Source organism: Bison bison, unplaced genomic scaffold (assembly GCF_000754665.1).
Source record: "Bison bison bison isolate TAMUID 2011002044 unplaced genomic scaffold, Bison_UMD1.0 scf7180017864464, whole genome shotgun sequence".
Lineage (NCBI taxonomy): Eukaryota > Metazoa > Chordata > Mammalia > Artiodactyla > Bovidae > Bison > Bison bison.
In genome coordinates, this window is record NW_011495025.1 from 9,410,879 (window position 1) to 9,431,644 (window position 20,766).

The 20,766-nt window shown below is 37.7% G+C and overlaps 1 protein-coding gene across 3 annotated transcripts in view; it reads left to right on the forward strand.

The window, feature by feature from the left end:
- The first annotated feature begins 6 nt into the window (after positions 1–6).
- SLIT2 (slit homolog 2 (Drosophila)) overlaps positions 7–20,766 on the forward strand; it is a 404,995-nt gene continuing 384,235 nt past the window's right edge. For 2 of the 3 annotated variants that reach the window (XM_010860216.1, XM_010860217.1), the window contains exons 1-4: positions 7–795; positions 3,470–3,541; positions 4,674–4,745; positions 16,812–16,883. In XM_010860216.1, the coding sequence (XP_010858518.1) occupies positions 617–795; positions 3,470–3,541; positions 4,674–4,745; positions 16,812–16,883 (395 nt within the window). In that variant the 5' untranslated portion in view covers positions 7–616. Of the gene's footprint in view, positions 796–880; positions 1,174–3,469; positions 3,542–4,673; positions 4,746–16,811; positions 16,884–20,766 lie in introns of those variants that run through there. The other variant, XM_010860218.1, reaches the window with a different exon arrangement.

Sequence of the window (20,766 nt, forward strand, 5' to 3'; positions counted from 1 at the left end):
CCCGTCTGCGCGCCAGCCCTGTGCGCCCCCGCGCGCCATGTCCAGTCGTCCAGTGTGCTTCGCTCCCGGCCCGCGGGGCTCCTGCGCCTTGTAGTTTCGGAGAGCCCACTTTGATCGAGGCCACCGTTCCTACTGAGCCTCCTCCTTCTGTCTTATACAGTCCCCACTGGAATTGGATTTGCAGAGGGGATCGGTGGAATCGGATCACCTCAGTTCCACGCACAACTGGCCCCTGCATCTTCACGATCTTCATCAGCCGTTGCAAGCTTCAGGTCTCTTACAGCCAAGTTGATATTTGCCAGACAGCCGACGCGCGATCCGCTCCCCGCTGCTCTGTAGCCTTGGCCAGGCCAATTGATCTTCTGGACCTAAAGTTGCCCAAGGAGCGTCTGCCCTGCAGGAGAAGGGCGAGGGGAGCTGAGAGGCGTGTACCTGTGTCAGCTCTACTGCCTTGAATATTACTGTTACTTCTGTATTATTTTGTGCACGTTATCTGGACACTCTGGGTGGCTAGCCTCGAGCCAGGCACTGGGCCTCAGGCACCGCGCGGTTGGAGCAGAGGAACGAGCTAAAGAGAAACCCCTGGGGCCGGCGAGCTAGGAGGCGGCGGGGGAAGATGCACGGCGTCGGCTGGCAGACGCTGTCCCTGTCTCTGGGGTTAGTGCTGGCGATCCTGAACGAGGTGGCGCCGCAAGCGTGTCCGGCGCAGTGCTCCTGCTCCGGGAGCACAGTGGACTGTCACGGGCTGGCGTTGCGCAGTGTGCCCAGGAATATCCCCCGCAACACCGAGAGATTGTGAGTATGGGCTCATTCTCCCCCTTGGCCCTCCCTCCCATCGGGGTCGCGCAGCCCCTGTATCTAGACTGGAGGGACCCCGAGGCACAGGGACTTGTGCCTGGGGCAGCCCCCACTAGCTTTCCTCAACGCGCATCCTAGGCTTGAACTCTCTGGGAGGGCGCTGCCCAAAGAGGGGCGGGCCCGCTGACTACTGCGCTTGGTCCCTTCCTCCCGCTCTCGTCCCGCCACTCGCTGCCCTTTGCGGGCTGGTTCTCTGAGGCTGGGGAGGCGGGGACATGAGGGAAGAGGACTAGAATATGCCCGGGGCAAGGGAGACGCGACTTTGTCCCTTGGACTCCGTAAACTGAGTCACCTTGCGGTTGGAAACTCTCGCGGGTCGGTTCTGGGCTCAGTTCCGGCTCTTGTCACCGCGGGGTGGCGCGAGGAGAGGGGTTGAGGGGAAGGGGGTACTCAAATGAGAGAAACCTCTGCTCCCGGGCTTTGTGTCTCCCTCCTGGGGATGGAGGGAGAGGAGATGGGGTGTGGGGAGGCTGATCCCGCCCGGGGGCACTTCCACAGGCCACGGAAGGAAGGATGCCCCAGGATAGCGGCCCCGTGCAGCCCCCAGCTACTCTTCCCCCGCCTGCCACTTCCCGGGGGAGGAGGCGGCGGCGGAGAGCCCCAAGGGACGTGTCGGAGCAGGGAGACTTCCAGAGGCAAGACCGCGCGTCCCATCGACTAAGCGAAGTTGGGGCTGGCTGTCCAAACGAGGACTGGTCAAGGCGGGTCTGTCCGCTTTGGTAACCCCGCGGCCCTCGGCTGCCCCCTCCGGCCCTTCCTGCTGAGCCCCAGTGCCCCCTTTCCACCTTTCTGGCAGTTTCTGCGTCTCTGCGCGTGTCAGCAGCTCCCTTTCCTTCCTCTCCTTTCTTCGCGCTCTGCTGCCCGCAGACATCCCCGCCTCCCTGTCTCTGCGATCCCCTAATGAAGAAGTAATAGCAGAGCGGGTGATGACGGCCCACGCGCTGCTTGTGGGGCGCTTTCCGAGTTCAGGGAAGTGAAGCGTGGAGGCCTTTCTCTTTGTGAACGTCGAGGCCGCTGCCCCGGCGTCCGGGGCGCGCTTCCCTCGCTGTTGCGCGTGGGCCGGGCGGGGCAAGGAGGACCTGGGCGACGCTCCCAGGCTGCGCTCCCCGGGCCTCTGCGCCCGAGGCTGTGAGGGTGGAGGGCCGCCGAGGGGACCCGCTTGGACTCGCATGCCTCCACCCGCGCGGCTCCCAGCGCTTCGAGTCGATTTTATCCAACCCATTTCCCTCTCTCTCAGTTTAAAGTCGAGCCACTTCTTTCCCTTGCAAATGGCTCCCCCATCCCGAGCCTCACTGAGTCGACCCCTACTCGGTTTCTTCCCTCCTTCCCAGGCCCGCAGCGCTGGGCACGTTGCGGCCCTAGCGAAGGTGTCTTGTCAAAAATGTGATTTACCAAGTTTGCGTGGGATGGGGGCTTTAGGACTCAGGTTATGTCAGGTAGTTCGAAAAGGGAACAAACAATTTGATGGTGCTTTACTCAGCACGGAAAATGGTTTGGGGAGAAGGCAATGCAAAACTTTCGTCTTAGAGCTTGTCATTTCATGCTATTCAGAATGGTTTAAAGTTTAACCACTGATACGTCTTATTCAACAAAAGGGGAATGCATTTGGGGAAAAAATAAATATAGCAACTGAGTTTTAGGTACTTGAAAAAAATTTAGCCTTATGAAGGATTTATAAAGAATTTTCCGAAAATAGTTTACTCAGTGGCGGCTTATAAAATTATATTATTGACAACATAAGCACATTAAATATAGACCCCCAAACATGCTGTTTTAAAGTCAAGGTAAGGTTTACTTCCCTGAAGGGGAGAACATTCAAACCGCAGCAAAGCCTGGTTTTACTTGAAATGATTGAAACCAGGGCAAGTTTAGATCTTGACCTAAGATGCCAGAAAAGGGGGTTGTGACTCTCAAGGAAACTGTGGTGCTGAAATCTGGACCAAAATGTCAGGGTCTGAATACTATTTCCATTATTGCCCTTGCTGGTAGTTTTCACTTTACAGTTCGCAGCGGGGGTTCCTGAACTGCAAATGAAGAGTTTAGTTTTCATACAAACATAGAATTGTTGGAAGGTAAATGCCTATAAATGCCAGTCTTTGAAGTGCAGTTCTTTTGATGACATTTTAACTTTATTCTTTGCCTTAGGAAGGTTAGCCACGGTGCCACCTAAGGATAGGGGTCTGAATTTTTTAAATTTCTCCCTGAATAATATTATAAAATTGTTCATTTAACTTCCTGAAGGAAACTTTTTGGGAGTGTTCATAACAATTATAGTAAAAAGCAGAGTATCTGTGAAATGAATATACACCTCCTTATAAAAACAAAAATGAAAAGCACTCCCATACAGACACAAAAGAGAACTCTTGATAACAGAATCACTTCATTTTCTTGTCGTATGCCGGTAAGCATAGACTGTGTAAACTTGTTAAGAATCATTTAAAAAATTTTCTTTCACAGATGACTTCCTTCTCCTTCCCTCTCTTTTACTTTGCAAACTAATAATTGGAACTGATCTTTTATCTCACAGTTCTTATTCAGTGTATATTTTTCTTTAACTAGATAGTGATAGAAATTAAATGGAATTTTCATTTTCTTACTTGTTTTCTCTTAGGGATTTGAATGGAAATAACATCACAAGGATTACCAAGACAGATTTTGCTGGTCTTCGACACCTAAGAGTTCTGTAAGTATGTTCGTCTGTGTTTTGGAGAATTATCATGTTTTTTAAGGTTGTGGATTTTGAATCATTACTGATCTCAAGTTTAAAATCTGTCTCAATGACAGAAACATAAAATTTTACCAGGCCTTGGTTTCCTTTCTGTTTATCAGTATACTACAATTTTTAATAAAAATGTAGACTTTTATTAAAGTTTAGGTGCAGGCCATAAAATAGTATTATGGAAATGACCTCAAATATTTGCTGTAACAACCCTAAGTGCTTATGCATATAAAAATGTAGCATAATTGCTTTCACAATATGAGTAATGTGAGACATTTGATATACTTTTAGGATTTGAGATTAACTAGAAAGAATTTAAGTGGGTCTGCATTTTATTATTGTTAATATAAAAATGTTCAGACTTTTCTAGCAATCAACACATATAAATATTTTCTAACATTAAAATAAAACAATCCAGGTTTTTGCAGAGTTCTTCCCACTAAAATATTTTGAATTGGTAATATTTTGAATTGTCTCTTGTATCTAATAACTTTGCAGCTTTTATAAAATTGTTGCAATGTGATTACTTCTTTGGGTGTTGTGAGTGAACCATCATTTGAGATTCAGTGTAATGTAAAACTTTTTTCTTACAAATTTTTAATTAAATTTAAATTTAATATTTATATTGCAGTGAACATATTCTTTTGATCACTGTGTGTTCTCTGTTTATTTTTAAAAGAAACATTTTGCCCTTGATGAATTCTTCCCATTTCTGACATATATCCATCAGTGAATTGAAGTCTATATATGATGAATTGTTGTATGTTGATTCTTTCAGTTAAGAACTCACTTGAAAACTAGCCATGAAAATTGTAGTATCAGGGGTTACTCCTCAAGATATACTATAGTTTAAAGTTCAGGATTCTGACTAAATTTTGTGAGAAACTGAATTAGTATTTTTTATGAAAGTTTTGTGATGAGGATACTATTATCCCTCCCTGACTCTTTTCATATATATCATTGTTAGATTTTGTATTGAATCTCAAACCAGAGCAGTATTTTATTTTGTAAATGGACAAGTTTTCAGTTGCTGAATTGAAACTTTTTCAGATAATGAGTGCTAACATTAAGACCCCTGTTATACTTTGCATTTCAGTCAGCTTATGGAGAATAAGATTACCACCATTGAAAGAGGAGCATTCCAGGATCTTAAAGAACTGGAGAGACTGTGAGTATTTTCAATTCCAAATTTATGACGACGTAACTATATTTTTAATAATACTTGCATTTCCAGGACCATGTCTTTAATTTCATGTCTTAGTCTGTAAATTTACAAAAACAAGAGGTTGAATTAGTGATTTTTAAACTAATTTAAAATTAGAAATTATAAATAGTACTAATTTGTGATAAAGTTCAAAAACAGACTTACTTTCCCGACACATTTACTTCCTTGGTAACCATTGCTTTGGTACTTAGAGATGTACGTTTTTTCTTATTGTTGATCTAGTTTGTTTTATTTGCTTATGGGAGGAAAGGTGGTGGTTTTATTTGCATTAATGGGGCATTATAAAACAAAGTTTTGCTGATAATTATTTTAGTTCCCATGATGTTGCTATGTGTGTCATTAATGGCATTGGAAGAAATATTTAAAGTTCTTAATGTTATAAAGATTTGCTTTCTGATATTTAACACTTGTGGTGAATATTTATTTCATTATTTTATATTAGCTTTCTAAATATTCTTTTTGCTGGAAAAAGCATTTAAGGATAAATGGAAGTAAGAATTACTTTATCACAGCATGTCATATAACATTAATTGTTGTTTTTCCAAGAAGATCAAATGTGGACTTCAGAATTTAAAATGTATTTTTTTTTAAATTTCAGACACAAAGTCTTATGGATTGATATATATTACTTGAAAACCATTATTATTTTAGGCCTATGTGTATATGTACAAAAGACAGAAGCCTCTGTCTGAAATAATTAAGATAAAATACACAATTTGTTACTTGAAATATGAATTATATATCTCCATATGTCTTGATAATTCAAGTTTAGTAGCTTTGCATTTCTAAGGCCAAATAATGGCTCTATTAAAAGTACCAACAATAATTTTAATAAGTTCTCTTGTCTGTTTTAAGAGGCACTGTAGGTAAAAATAAAAATTTTATTTAAAATAGTGAGAGATGAAGTTCATTTGGGTATAGCACATACTGATTCACTGGGCCCTAGTACAAAAGTTAATTCAGTATAATTGTAAGTAAAAAAATGACTTGTCAACTTCTAAGTTATTTGTAAATAGAAGCTACACTTATAACTTAAAGTTAAATACAGATATATCTAATTTATTTATAAAAATTTTCTCCATGAACAATATTACAATAAAGGGATATATTTGTGGGACTCAAAATAAATGTAAAGTCACTACTTAAAGCTAGTTTTGGGAAGGAAATAAAGATAAGGTAAACATTTGGTTACTTTTATAACAAAGTTCATAAGTTCATAATCTATCTCAGTATATACAAATACTCTGAAAATATTTATTCTTTGATCTCTTTTGTGATTACCTCACTACTAGTGAGTACTTGACAAATTTATTTTTAATTCATCCATTGAAACTAAGCATTAATATAATTTAAATGTTTGTTAAAATGAAGAGAGAATTTAAAATTATCATTTAAACATTAATAGTTTTTTCATCAATAACATATTTATTCATGTATATGTGTGTGTGTTTAGGATTTATATATACATGTGAGATATATATGTCTGTATATTTATGTTTTTTTTTCTTGAACAACTTTGACCTTGAAGGATTCTCAGTGGCTTTTCATGAAGTCTCTATTTGGTTTATTTTGTAATTTTAAGTGTTTTCAGAAACACTGAAACAAAACAAACTTTTTCATTATTTTTCAAGCCACTTTGGAGTATCGTTTGAACTTTCATTTTGAAAAAGTTAACTTTTCCTAAAATTTATTAACCAGATACCTTATGATCTGAAATTCAATTAAAGTTGTAAGTAGGTGCTATTTTTTGACTTTGACTTCCCCTGGGAGTGTCACTTCATCTTACAACAATTTTCTGTTCTATGAAGATGCAGCAAGATGTTTCAGAGTGGGAGGAGGGTTTGTAATTTTGAATGAAAACTAATATATATGCAGGACTTCTTTAAATCACCCCAGCTGTTGGCTGAGAGCAAATATTTCATATTTGTGAGGAAAAGCTGAGAAAATTCCTTTTGTTTACAACTGCCAAGTCCATCTGATGGAAACACATTGTTATCTGACAGCCAATTCATCTCCTTGGGACTCTGGAATTTAAAACCATTTCTTAGGAACACTTTTCAAATATTTATTTTTTTTTTAAATACATTAAATGGCAAACAGTTTTGCTAAAGAATGCATTCAGGTTATTGTGAAGTAAACTTTTATATTTTGTTCAGTATATTAATTAAAAAATAAAAATTTAAAAAGCTACCCAAAGAGTTCTATAATCAAATTACTATGGCATTATAATGATATAATTATGGCATACATTTTTATTGTAGTAGGTGATGTCATTAACATTGCACAGATTGCTTCCCCTCCCAATAGTTGCAAGAGACAATGTAATAAATGGGAAGTAACCAGTGAATTAACTTTTAAATAATTATATCTCATGTGAATTTATATGTTTTTGGCACCTTGAATCTGAAGTTTAAATTCAAACTCCAAATTATGAAAAGGTCTATAAATGCAAGTTTATGTTGTAAATGCCATTTACACTACATATGTATATATAGCAACTTAACCTTCATTCTTTGTGTAAAGAACAAAAATAAAAACATTAACATTATTTGTGTGCAATTTATGGTTTTAAGTTTGTTTTTCCATTTTAAAATGATAAAATCAAAACAATTCCAAATCATATTTTGTGAATATTTCAAAATTCTAAGTTTTTTCTTTTTATTTTTTGTTGATAGAGTTTTAACTTGATCTAGAGAAAGAAGACATCTGAGAACAGAAGATAAGAGCAGTTCCTTTTAGAAATCCGACTTTTAGTCTCTAAGAAACAGGGTCATTTTATCAGATTGAGTTTAATTTTAGTATAGGATAAAAAAATCATTATTGTTAAAACATTATAGGTACAAAAGAAACACTTTTTTTTCCATTTCAAAGAATTGATGGAACTCAAGGTTATCAGTCAAAATACCAAGAACTAGATGGGAATTAAAATCATCTGTCTTTTCCTCTTTCCTTTTTTCCTTTCCTCTCTCACTGCCTCACGGCCTGTCATTCACTTCTTTGTATTGTATAGAAAACAACATCAGATGATACGATGATCAGACTGTGGTTATGAATCATCATAAAAAGAATAAGTTTTAATCACACCTACACACTATGAGCACACAGTACATCCACTTGTGACAGTTTCCTACGATGCCCCTTGACCTAACATGTGCCTGGCAGATTCCCGTGGGTGCTCTGTGTTGCCAGTAGTACTTGCTTATCTGGGATGAGAATGAAGCCGTGAGAATGTGCCTGATGTTGATTGCATTAACAGGTCTCATACTGCATTACAGGTCTCATATTGTTTAATCAAACGTTCAAATGAAAGCTGATATAGTTAAGTGACTAGATATTCAATGGAAGTTAATTTAGGGAAAACAGATAAGCTATAGTGAAGAATTGGAGCATTTAAGAATTAAACTTCATTATACTTAATAGATGGAGAAGGCAATGGCACCCCACTCCAGTACTCTTGCCTGGAAAATCCCTTGGACAGAGGAGCCTGGTAGGCCGAAGTCCATGGGGTCGATAAGAGTGGAACAAGGCTCAGCGACTTCACTTTCACTTTTCACTTTCCTGCATTGGAGAAGGAAATGGCAACCCACTCCAGTGTTCTTGCCTGGAGAAGCCCAGGGACGGGGGAGCCTGGTGGGCTGCCATCTATGGGGTCGCACAAGAGTCGGACACGATTGAAGCGACTTAGCATTAGCAGCAGCAGCATACTTAATAGAAGATACATGTGTATATCTGCAATAAAGTCTCCATACAAAATTATTAATTCAAACTACTTCTTGGCTAGTGGGTAATGTGTTAGAAGGCTGAAAAAAATCACACTGGGACCCATGACTTTTCTCTGCAGGTGTAAAGTTCCATTATTCACTTATGTCTTACAGGATTATGCTGAAGTAATTAAAGTTCTATTTTATGGCATTTTAGAGAGACCCAGGCCATTTTGGGGCTTCCCAAGTGGCACTAGTGGTAAAGAACCCATCTGTCAGTGCAGGAGACATGAGAGATTCAGATTTGATCCCTGAGTCGGAAAGATACCTGAAGGAGGGCGTGGCAAACCATTCCAGTATTCTTGCCTGGAGAAGCCCATGGACAGAGGAGCTTGGCAGACTATAGTCCATAGTGTTGCAAAGAGTCAGACATGACTGAAACGACTTAGCAGGCATGCATGCAGGCCACTCAGTCTTTCACTACTGTGAAACATCTGCTTTTATACGTTCCTTGACAACACAAATGGAAGAGTATGAGAAAGGTTTTGAAATTTTTAAAGTTTGTCCAAAAAAATGGTAGGGCATTTTGCCCTAAATGCAATAAACACTTATAATACAAAATAAAATTCATATATGCTTACATTACATTAGTGAGAACCAGTAGCATACCATCGAAAACCTTGGATATTAGGTCTTTCATTAACTTAATAATATCTTACATGCTTACAATAACGAAATTGCACAAGTGATAAAGCCAAAGGCTTGGGTTGTACTTTTGTTCCTATCAGTAAAGTGTAATGGCGTTCTTAAGACAATATTTCTTTAAACATTCCAAATTTTTGTATCTTTGGATTTCAGATTACCTTTTTTTTTTTTACTAGCTGTGTCATTTGATACTCATTTTTGCTTGAATAAAAGAGTCCTAAAAACATTATTATAATGAAGCCATTGCAAAACCTGTTCACTTGTCTATTTTAGTTTCTACCAAGTAGATACAAAAAAAAAAAATAACTCAGTTTAGAAAAGTCTTTACAATAGAGCCTAAGTTTGACTACACACTTTACTCTCCCTAAAGGATATCTCAAAGGCACATGTATTTTTTGAAGGTGGCGTTGAGTTATTTCTCCCTGGGTGTGCACACCATTTATAGGCATGTGACAGCTAGTGTGAAACTAAGGAACTCCAACACTCTAAAATTTTGGTTGTAGGTCGCTACCCATTAGTTCAAGCAGAGAATGTGTTGTGGAACAGATCCGAGGGAAGTCTCCCCTGAACCCTTGCTCATTAGGGATGTGGAGAATCCCTCTTCTAACTCATCCTGCAAGTTTGTAGGCAACACATAACACATTCTTTTCCTTGAAGTAACGGTACACTAACAGTGCTAATCTACTTGGAAAAGAATGCAAGCTCCTCATAGTTTCTGGCACCTTTATACTCAAGTTTAAAGTGACTGCAGTTATTTTCTTGGGAAAGTCTCTATAAAGAACATCTCAAACTCGGTAAAGAAGCTTGGTATGTACATTGTAGGAGATAAATCATGTACCTCGATGCTCAATGTGAATTGCTTTATCTGTGATAGCCATTAAATGTCCAATTATTCTTGCCTGTTTATAAGTGATAGTGAACTATTTTAAATTGCATTTACATCTTAGAAGGCTTTAATGCAAGTGCACTGTTGAAGTTTAGCAGAACATTGAATCTGTCTGAGAGGGTTTCTCATACAACTCTTTTTAATGGGCCTTGAAGTTGAACGGTGGTGAGAAGTTCTGTTTGCTCTTTGTGGAGCGTTTTATAAATTCTGCAGTGGCAATGCTGTTTATTTTTCCCACATCTGTTTTGGGCTCATCCTTTGTAACAGTGTTTGCTGGATGCTGTGGCCTTTATATCTCCCTTGAAATGAGTAGTTTAGTTTGCACTGTTACAATGTATTTGTGGAAGCAACCAATGTCAAATATTTTACGTTGAACTCCTGTCTTTCATTCCTGTTGGATACCCTTCTGCTTGAATTATGCCTTCTAAACTGAATTTTACAACTTAACATGGGATGAGAGACTTTTCTACATGAACTTTACATATATTGCTCTTACCTATTTCAGAGCAATTTATATCTGCTGGACTGGAAGGAATGTTGGTGAAAACATTTTCAGAGTGAGAGTTTGGTAACAGTTTGGATTTGGTTTTAATGCAGTTGGAATTTTTGCTTTAAGATAACATCAACAGAAAATTACTTGTTCTCTTGGCAGTGTCCATCTCCTCTGAATGCAGGTGGGACTCCATCTCTTAGCTGTCGTTCTCCTCATTGTAGATAATCTAGCCTCCCCTCGGTAAAAACACCTTGTAATTTTATATGCTATTGCCTGGTGTCCTATGGAACGTTGGCAAATACTCACCGGTTTTACTGTTGATTGTGCTTTTTAAATAGATACGATCTCTTCTCCTTACCTTTAAAACATTACATGAGAGTAAATACTTGATTTCTGTTCCATTGTGAGATCTTGATCAAATTGTCTTATCTTTGAAAACTGCATTTTTGGTCATCATTAAAGGAGACAGTTATTATATCTCATAGCAACGGTATGTAGTTTCAGTAAGATAATGCATGTATTTTCACAAAATACTTGATGCAGAGTTGGAACTTTTTATTATTACAAATTTCAACATCTCCTTTCCTGTTTTTCAGAAACTGAGTTTTGGAAATACTTTATCTTTTTGAGCTAATAAAATGTGTCTATAATAAATCTGACTTTTAAATATCCATATTTACTATCATTTTCCTTCTGATTTTCTTCTTATAGCATATAGTCAATAGAAGAGATGTGAAGAAAGTGCAAAGCCTTCTCCAGATTTTTTTTCAGAGTATTTATCAGAATCGCTATGAACATATAGAGACTATCAAGAAGTAAGGGGAGTGAAGAGGAAGCAACTTTTTATTAATAAATTTTTATCTCTTACCATGGAGCATAAAGAGTGAAAATACTGATACTGCCGAAAATATAGTTTATCTAATACTTGCTAAATGTTAAAAATCTTTGCTTTAAAAATGTTAGCATAAAAGACAAATGGAAATTTACCTGAGAAGAAGACATTTATGTATGAGAAACGGGAGACTGTACATGATAGACTTTTAAAGGCAGTGTTCGTCAAATACTTGTTTCAAATCAGGTGCATTGTAAATGTATCACATTTACAGTGATAGGTAAATATGGGACTTTATTACTAGCTTAGGTAAAATCATTTTCATTTTACATTTTGGATTGGGGTGAAGGTTGCAAATGTTAACTGGATTGAGGAGGAAGTTGAAAGAAGACCTCCAACCTATAACGATGGATAAGTAACAGGAGTGGGTGGCAGATAATAATCTGAAACAAAGCTTATCAATAATGCCCTTCAAGTTGAGCTGTTAAGAATCTGCATTTCAGAGGCCTGTGGTTTTTAGTGTGGTACAGAAAGATCATTCATCTCACTGAAGGCCACCCAGAGGAAATGGTTACTGGGATCTCTCATCTTTTCCCTAAAGGAATGTGTCTCAGAGACTCATTACACACCTTTCTGAAACCATGACTTTCCAACCAGAGAATTTTTAGTCCTGAGATCCTGTAGGCAGATTCCATCTAGTTAATGATGACATAGGAGCTGAATATCATTGAATCTCTGTTATGTGTCCTTGGACACAATTGAATATCCTTGCTGGAACAGTTAGAAATTGACCCACCTGATCAGCTTAATGCTGCTAATTTTTGTTGGCTTCATAAATCCTCCTCTGAGATGCCCTTAATTCACTACATGCTGTTTATCTGTTCTTGGACTATCAGATTTTAACTTCTTTAACACATTTGCATTAGAGTTATTATTATGATGCTCTTCAAGCTACTAAGAAGTAGTTTGTAGTATTGGAAGAAGCCAGGCTACTTTTTCTCCAGCTCTGTTTAGAAATTATTATGCACCTTGATAGTCTTTTTTTTTTAATTTAAATTTATTTTAATTGGAGGCTAATTACTTTACAATATTGTATTGGTTTTGCCATCCATCAACATGAATCTGCCATGAGTGTACACGTGCTCCCCATCCTGAACACCCTCTCCCACCTCCCTCCCCGTATCATCCCTCTGGGTCATCCCAGTGCACCAGCCCCAAGCATCCTGTATCCTGCATTGAACCTGGACTGGCGATTCATTTCATATATGATATTATACGTGTTTCAATGCCATTCTCCCAAACCATCCCACCCTCGCCCTCTCCCACAGAGTCCAAAATACCGTTCTATACATCTTTGTCTCTTTTGCTGTCTCACATACAGGGTTATCGTTACCATCTTTCTAAATTCCATATATATGCGTTAGTATACTGTATTGGTGTTTTTCTTTTTGGCTTACTTCACTCTGTATCTGTAACATAATTTCGTATTTTAAAAAATACTCTTTAGTTTAAAGATTTAATTCCTGGTCATTGTAGAAAGGAACTCTGCTTTAATTTTTTTCCTTTGTTGAATATTTTGGAAGAGTTTCACTTTGTATTGTAATGTTTGCATTTCCATTTATTCTTGGTACTGATGGAAGAGGAAATAGAAGACTAGGAACCAAAAATGTATTGGTATTCTTTTTAAAAAAGTGCAACAATACTGTTTTTCTATTCATGTTATCACTTCACCTGTTACCTACCTTTTTTCATATGACATTACCTTGCTTGATACACATGGTTGGTTTAGACACATGAAGATCATTTATAATAATTTTCATTATATAGTGATAAATTACTTGAATTTTAAGAAAAATATTTTATACACATTTTCATTTTTATTTCAACTTTAGGTATTTTAAATAGATATTTAAAATAGTGCACTGACTAGAAAGCTAGTTTCTTTTTAAATAAAGCTTGATGTTTTATTTCCAGGTGATCCATTCATAGATATTTAAGAAGTGGGCTATGTAAAACTATGTTTTGCCCCAACCCACCCCCCACCCCCCCAAAAAAAGAAAGATTGCTGAAAGGGAAAGTTGAGGATTACATTATTTTGAATTATTGTTTAGGATGTTCAAAGAGACTGTGTCTCTTTGAAAGGAGTGATTCAGGGGGTATGTTCTGGAGTCAGCCCACCTGAATTTAGATTCTAGCTCTACTTTCTATGAGCTCTGTGCCTCCCTCCGAAATAGCAGTGGCACCTACTTATGGGGTAGAATGAATGTGATAATTCATGCGAACTTCTCAGAACAGTGACTGTCACCTGGTAAGTTTAGTATGTATTAGCTGTTATTTGGAGAAGGAATTAGGAACCTCTTAAGCATATGAAAAGAAATGAGAAAAGACACTGCTTGCACTCTTATCTGAATTGCTTTCTTTCTTACAATATCTGAAATTGTGTGGACCCATTAACACGTAATCTAGTGGCAGCTCTCAGTCACTTGGATATCTGAATTTGTTTGAACATATAGAATTCCTTCCAGTTTCTAGATTATGTTGAGAAAGGCATGACAGGGGGAAGTTAAAGGAAAGGAGGCAGTTGCTCTATAGGGCTCATGAAAGCAGGTTTGGTCGTGGGACTTTGATTATCTGGAGAGGGGCATAAAACCTAAGGCGTGTACCTTAGAAAACATGTCTGGAGAAAGCTGGCTGAACATAAAATGCACATGCTAGGGTTTTGCCACACTATATCAAAATGCAAAGAGCAGTTTGTTTTTATTCAGCATTTCCTAAGAACCTAGTAAGTGCCAAGGAAGAGGGAAGGAAATATGAAAACATAGATACAGTGTTTACAGGGTTTCCCCATTGGGTGGCTCAGCAGTAACGAACCACCTGCAATTCAGGAGCTGTGGGTTTGATCCCTGGGTCCAGTATTCTTGCCTGGAGAATCCCATGGACAGGCTACAGTCCATGGGGTCGCAAAGAGATGGACATGGCTGAAGCGACTTAGCACACAGCACGTAGTCTTTACGCTTGAAGAGCTTACAGTGTAGTGGGACTCAGACATTTATGTGAATTAATGTTTTGAGTAATATAGTGTTAGGGACTCTTGCTTATCAAATACTAGAGGCAAATGCAGACAGACAAGGGAGAAACCAACTTTACGTAGGAGAATCAGGGGAATTACACAGAGGATGTTAGAAAGGATCCTTTGGAGAAAAGGGAAAACTCCATACAGAGATTTGCCTCTGTGAGGGCTGGGGACCTGAAGAAATGTCCTTCTTTTGGTTGGAGACTCATGGACGATGTTTGTTCTCCAGTGGTTTGGATCAGATTATGAAAGCACATCTCTGTAATTTTAAAAATTGGGATTGCCTCTCTGGAAAATGGGGAGTCTTTCCTAGAAAAATTCTTATTACCACTGTTGTGAATATTTGTAATTATTTTTTCAGACATAAATATAACAAGATCATAATTAAATTATAGTTCATTGAAAGTGTATAATAGACTCTGGGAGTCCTCGTACCTTAGAATTATGCCTGGCAAAGAAAAAAATAAAAGCTTTTGATTTAACTTTACATTAATCTTGTTGTGTGCTTTATTCATCAAAAAAATAAAATTAGTGTAAGTGAAAAGTTTACCTTTTCACTACTAATTTTATGATTTTACCTCTGATTGTCTCAACATACATTTTTGTGAGCTATATACATTTTATTAAGTTCTGAGCATTTATCTATAGATGACTAACCTCTTAATAATATGAGTTATATAACAAAAGATGGTAAGCATAATCATCATTGCCTCATGGCATTTTAGACTTGGAAGAAGTTCTGAGGTTCACTTGATCCAACTTTTAACCTAACGCAGAATTTTTATTACATTGTTGCAGGGAAAAAATGCATAGCCTCTGCTTGAATAATGTGGATAATAATAATAATAATAAAATAAGAGTTGAAAGCTTCCTAAGGCTGTTCATTTCTTAATATCTTTTGTACTTACAAAGATCTTCCTTATAATCATCTATCAATGCTTTGTTAAAAGTTAAAATTACTAGCACCATTTCTACACTCTAGACACTAAATGAGTGTAATTCTATTCCCATCTGATGACCGTTTGAATACATTATCGTTTAAAAGAGGGTAAGATTGATATGCCCTCTTTTCCTGTCCCCTTAACATTTATTTTTAAGACAAGAAACACCTCAAGTATCTTCAGTGTGACTTTACTTTCTGGATATTTTTGCTCTCCTCTAGAACTATTGTGTCAGTCACTCAGTTATGTTCGACTCTTTGAGATTCTGTTGACTGTAGCCTTGTCAGGCTCCTCTGTCCAAGGGATTCTCCAGGCAAGAATATGGAGTGGGTTGCCATTCCCTTCTCCAGGGTCTTCTCGAACCTGGGTCTTCTTCATTGCAGGCAGATTCTTTACTGGCTGAACCACCAGGGAAGCCCAGCAACTTATAAATCATTAAAGTGTGCATTTTACATCATCTTATCATCATTTTATTTAAATTTGGAAAAAGGATAGACATTTATTTTGACTGAAATGTTAAGTTGTACACTTAAAATGAATGGGATTGGGAAATTCGTACATTGGGGCTAGAATTTGCCACTCTTCTCTAAGTGTTTATAATCCGAAAGAACTTAGTTATATAGTGCACGCGTACTGAGTTGCTTCAGTCATGTCTGACTGTGCAACCCCATGAACTATAGCTCGCCAAGCTCCTGGGCTTAAATTGAGTTAGGGTTGCAATCAAATTCTTTTCTAAAACATTTAAAACATCCCAATATCAGTTAAACATTTTCAGGAAAAACATTACTTAAACATTTTTGCCCTCACTGTTAATTGTAACTCAGCCTTATTCAGTTGAGAGTAAAGAACTGTGGATTGCAGTTTTCTTCTGATTTTGCCTAGAGGGATAAATCATGCTGACACTTTCTTATACGTTTTTGTGAAACTAAATGGAAAGGTTAAAAAAAATAGATATTTCTGTCTCCCTTCAGTGACTTGGCTGAAGATTTAGGTCATTTGGGACAGAATATGAATTATTTTAGGGCACCGTTTAATACGATATTTCTGCTATATGTTGAGCTCACTAAATATACATACTCACTAAACGAGTCCAGAAAGCCTTTTTCATTGTGTCTGTGCTGGTTGACTGATGTTGCAAGGGTTGTGGATATAGAGTTTAGGCCCCAGTAACCATCATCTGAGTAAGCACAATGGAAAATTGCTTTAAAGAATCTTGTAACAAAAGGTGTAACCAACTTTTGATTTGTAATGCTTGAATTCTCTTGAATGTTATTTCATTCTTTCTGAAATACAGGATGAGGCATGACACTACCCAATCACAGTCTCATTGTTGGGTACTTTCTATGTAACATACGCTTTGTTTTGTTTTTCTCAAAAGGCGTTTAAACAGAAATCACCTTCAGCTGTTTCCTGAGTTGCTGTTTCTTGGGACTTCGAAGCTATACAGGCTGTAAGTAGACAGAAATAGTTATTGTTGCTATGTGTAGTACCTTGCGTTTTATTAAATGTATTTTGGATCTGTTTCCTTGTGCTTTCCTGGAATCTATTCACCAGTAGATTAATGGATTAAAAGTTTGTCTTTCTTTTCTTCTTTTTTTGAAACTTATGATTGGTTTTCCAGTGGTTCCAGTTCTTGTATTTGGTTAGCATTTACTGGTTCGTGTATGTGTTATTGCAGTTGTATTATTCTTTTTTGGTCTTGATGGGGGGATTTACCTAACTTCTTTATGGAAACTTTTGATTAAGTTCTGAAGGGAAAGATTGCCACTGTGCTTCCTTTTCAGAGGAAGTTGGCAGTGTATTCTTGTAAAGTTGGGATTCTTAATGTCTGCCTTTTTGATATTTGCTTCTATACTCGAATAGTCTTTATTAGTCTGGAAATACTATTATAAGGTATTTATAGAGGACTGTAAATTTCCTCTTAAATTTTCCTTTTAAAGCCAGAATTCCAAACTCCACGATATGAATGACTGTAGAGGGTTTCATATCAAATACGTCATCGACTGTTAATGGAAGTATTTCTTTGGAAGGAGTGTTAATGTAGGTTTTAGGCAGAATCAGTTTTTTCCTCCCTGGAATCCTTGTTCAGTGACCGAATGTGCAATAGTGAAAACACACTTTTGACAGCTCTTACAAGTAGGTTTTTAGCCATATGAATGATTTTGTGCAGATGGGAGATAAGCTGCAAAGTGTTGGGGAAATTAATAGCAATGGTTATCAGTGTTCTTGGATGTTGTGAAAAATCATTGGGATATACAGAATAAATTGCTCAGCTTGGTTTCCACCTGGATGGTTGCAAAGTCCCACATGTGGAGCCTGTGGGGAAAGTGAGGAGACTGCTTTTCCGACCTTGACTTTGTAGCCAAAGCTTTGTAACCTACCAGTTCAGTATTGTTATCAATTCCAGAAGTAGGAAGGGTCTTTTCCCACAGCCCTCCCCCACATCGTATCTCTGTTAGGATCTCTGTTAGGGCCTCCTGACACCTTGGCTCACTGTGGAGAGAATTTTCCCAGCAGGCAGAGGTAGAGCCAGTTACACACCAGGTCTTGTCTCTAGAGTCTGACTTTCCTGATTCTATTCTTGTAAGGATAGCCAAAGCCGCCTAGCAGTATTTCTCTTCTGCTTTGTGTTCCCTGCTGATTAATTGGCTCAATTTAGGTAAATTTAAAAGAATCAAATAAAGAAACCTAGAGACTGCCTTTTTAACAAGAATTCTCTAAAGACTATTTTTACCAAAGACACTGGATGTAGGCTGTTATGAAGATTATGTGTATGAATATAAATTAATATTTATATTTAATTATTTGTACTTAGTTTCCAAGAATGGCTACAGAAGTGGTTTTAATAGTATTCTACTTTCTTCCTTAACTTTTTTTTGATTGTGGGGATGCTGAAGAATTGATTTCAAAGCTAGTATATAATGAGTGCTATTAAATTAATTTACTGCTATGCTAACGATGTGCATCTAAAACAATCCACATTGTCTAGAAAATTGTCTGTTGTCTATGTGGCCGTGAAAAAAATTTTTAATGGAATGATTGTTACGGCTAGAATTAAAATTATTAAGCTGAAGGGGGGAAATGTAGGAAATCACTTTAACACTGTCCCTGAGAAACTAGAATGTTTGATTTTTAGTTGGAGAGTATTTGATTAATTTTCTTTGGGTGGTATAATCTAGTGCAGAATCCCCTATCAGCAGATTATGTTCTGTTTAGCATTTGCCTCCTTTGACAATACCATGTAGTAGGCCAAGGGATTTTCACTTAGGTTATATTATGATTTTATAACCTTATGAAGTTACTTTTTGGAAGAAGACAACTTGATATCCTTAAGTAAATGAAAGAAACAGAACCCACGAAACTCTAAGGCAACATCTAGTGAGTAAAAAGCATGTTAAAAAATGGGGAAAACGGGCAGCTAGAAAATGAGTTATAATGTGCCTGTTTGGCTCAAAGGATTTCCCCTGGGAAGTAATGGAAGATAAAATTTTGTTTCTGATGTGGATCTGTAAGGACTCTGATGCTTTGATTTTCCTGAAGTTAAAGCTTGATGGCTTTATGTTCAATATTGCCTGGGATTTGACACCTGACATGGGCACTGGATACCCATGAAAACTTAGAGGTGTACATTTTTTCTGCCTCAGCAAATAGGAATCTATCTTCTTTTGAGTTGAGACACTGTTGTCTCACCCAAGTTAAATGTAGTGGATGGTTAACCATGATCTTTCTCTTGAGAGGAAAGTTATCAGCTACCTGTGACCAGTTTTTTATGATGATGATCACTAATTGAATTAAACAACCACCAGTAAGAGTATGTAATAAATAAACGAACAAAAGCTTGTGAAGTTAACTGCCTGGCTAGTTTAATTTCTAAGAAGATGGGTTCAAGTTCAAGTATTCTTCATATGATACAGGTGCCTAGTAGCTAACCCGAAACAAATGTTCTAACAGATGGAAAAATCGCACAAATCTACATGCAAAAATTGTCCTTTAAAATCTTCATTTTAAAATGAACTTTTATTTCACAAGAAGGATAAGTGACAGGACAAAGGATACAGATTTTGGACAAGCAGTATGTTCGGAGAGGGAAAATTTGACTGGTGGCTAATTTGCATATTAAATGATCCACTGTTGCCCACCATATAATGGCAACCCACTCCAGTATTCTTGCCTGGAAAATTCTGTGAACAGAGAAGCCTGGTGGGTCACAGTCTATGGCATCACAAAGAGGCAGACACGACTGAGTGACTGAGTACACACACACACACGCAATTGCCCTACCATATAATTTAGTGGAGCCATACTCATCTAGAATTCATGAAAGAAACAAATTTAGAATTTATTATCTCTAGTTCTTTTCCTAACTTATTTTATATTTTACCGTTACTTAATACTGTTGTTTCTAGATGCATAATCGATGAAAAACTTATTTTTATAGTTCACACACTGATGTTTGATTTTTATCATTGTTTGCTTAGATTAAATCTAGTCTGTTCCACTGGACATTATACAGATTTTCTTTTTACTTCTGTAAGGAATAATCACCATTTGACTCTTGGCTGGAAATGAGATGCCAGGTGAAGAAGCACACATGCTTTTTTAAAAAATTCTAAATGCAGTATAAAAGAAAAGGAGGGTACACTGTAAATGAATTATGATTCGACACGGTTAGTTGCTGCTAGCGGCCAAATATGCTTTTCCTTTGCTGTCTGCTCCGATTTCTCTTTGGACGGGTTGAGAGAGCACTCCGTGTTCAGGTCAAGATGTTTGCTCAGAAATAGTAGTACAGTTGCAGCTGTGTTTGCTGGAGCAGGAGACTAGTTTAAATAGCATTACCATTTATCCAGTCCATTAACAGAACTCTGTAAAATAATACCAACTCTGCATAAACTACAGGACAGTGTAATAAAATTACAAGCACTTGTTGACAGATGGAAAGTGTAAGTAAAGAAGAAAGAAAAGTGAAGGGCCATAGGTTGGAGGTTAAAAGAGACAGTACATAGTTTTCTTACTTATGGAGATTCTCCATCCTCTCACTTGGCTCCTCCTCCAAAACCAGGATTGCATTTTTGTTATTAGTTTATTAAGAGTGGAGAACATGATTTTCTGAGCAATTCAGAGTGGGTTAACTGACAGAAGTACAGTGACTTTTGAAATGGTTGATTATGATGGAAATTTATGAGTAGCATATACAAATCTTCCTGAAAAGTATAACCTTAAAGGTGACTTGCCAGTGAGTGATTCACACTTTACAGCCTGAGTTTGCAGCTACTCATCTAGGCTCATTAGAGAGGCATTTCATTGGTAGTTCTGTGGTTAAGCATTTGGTTATA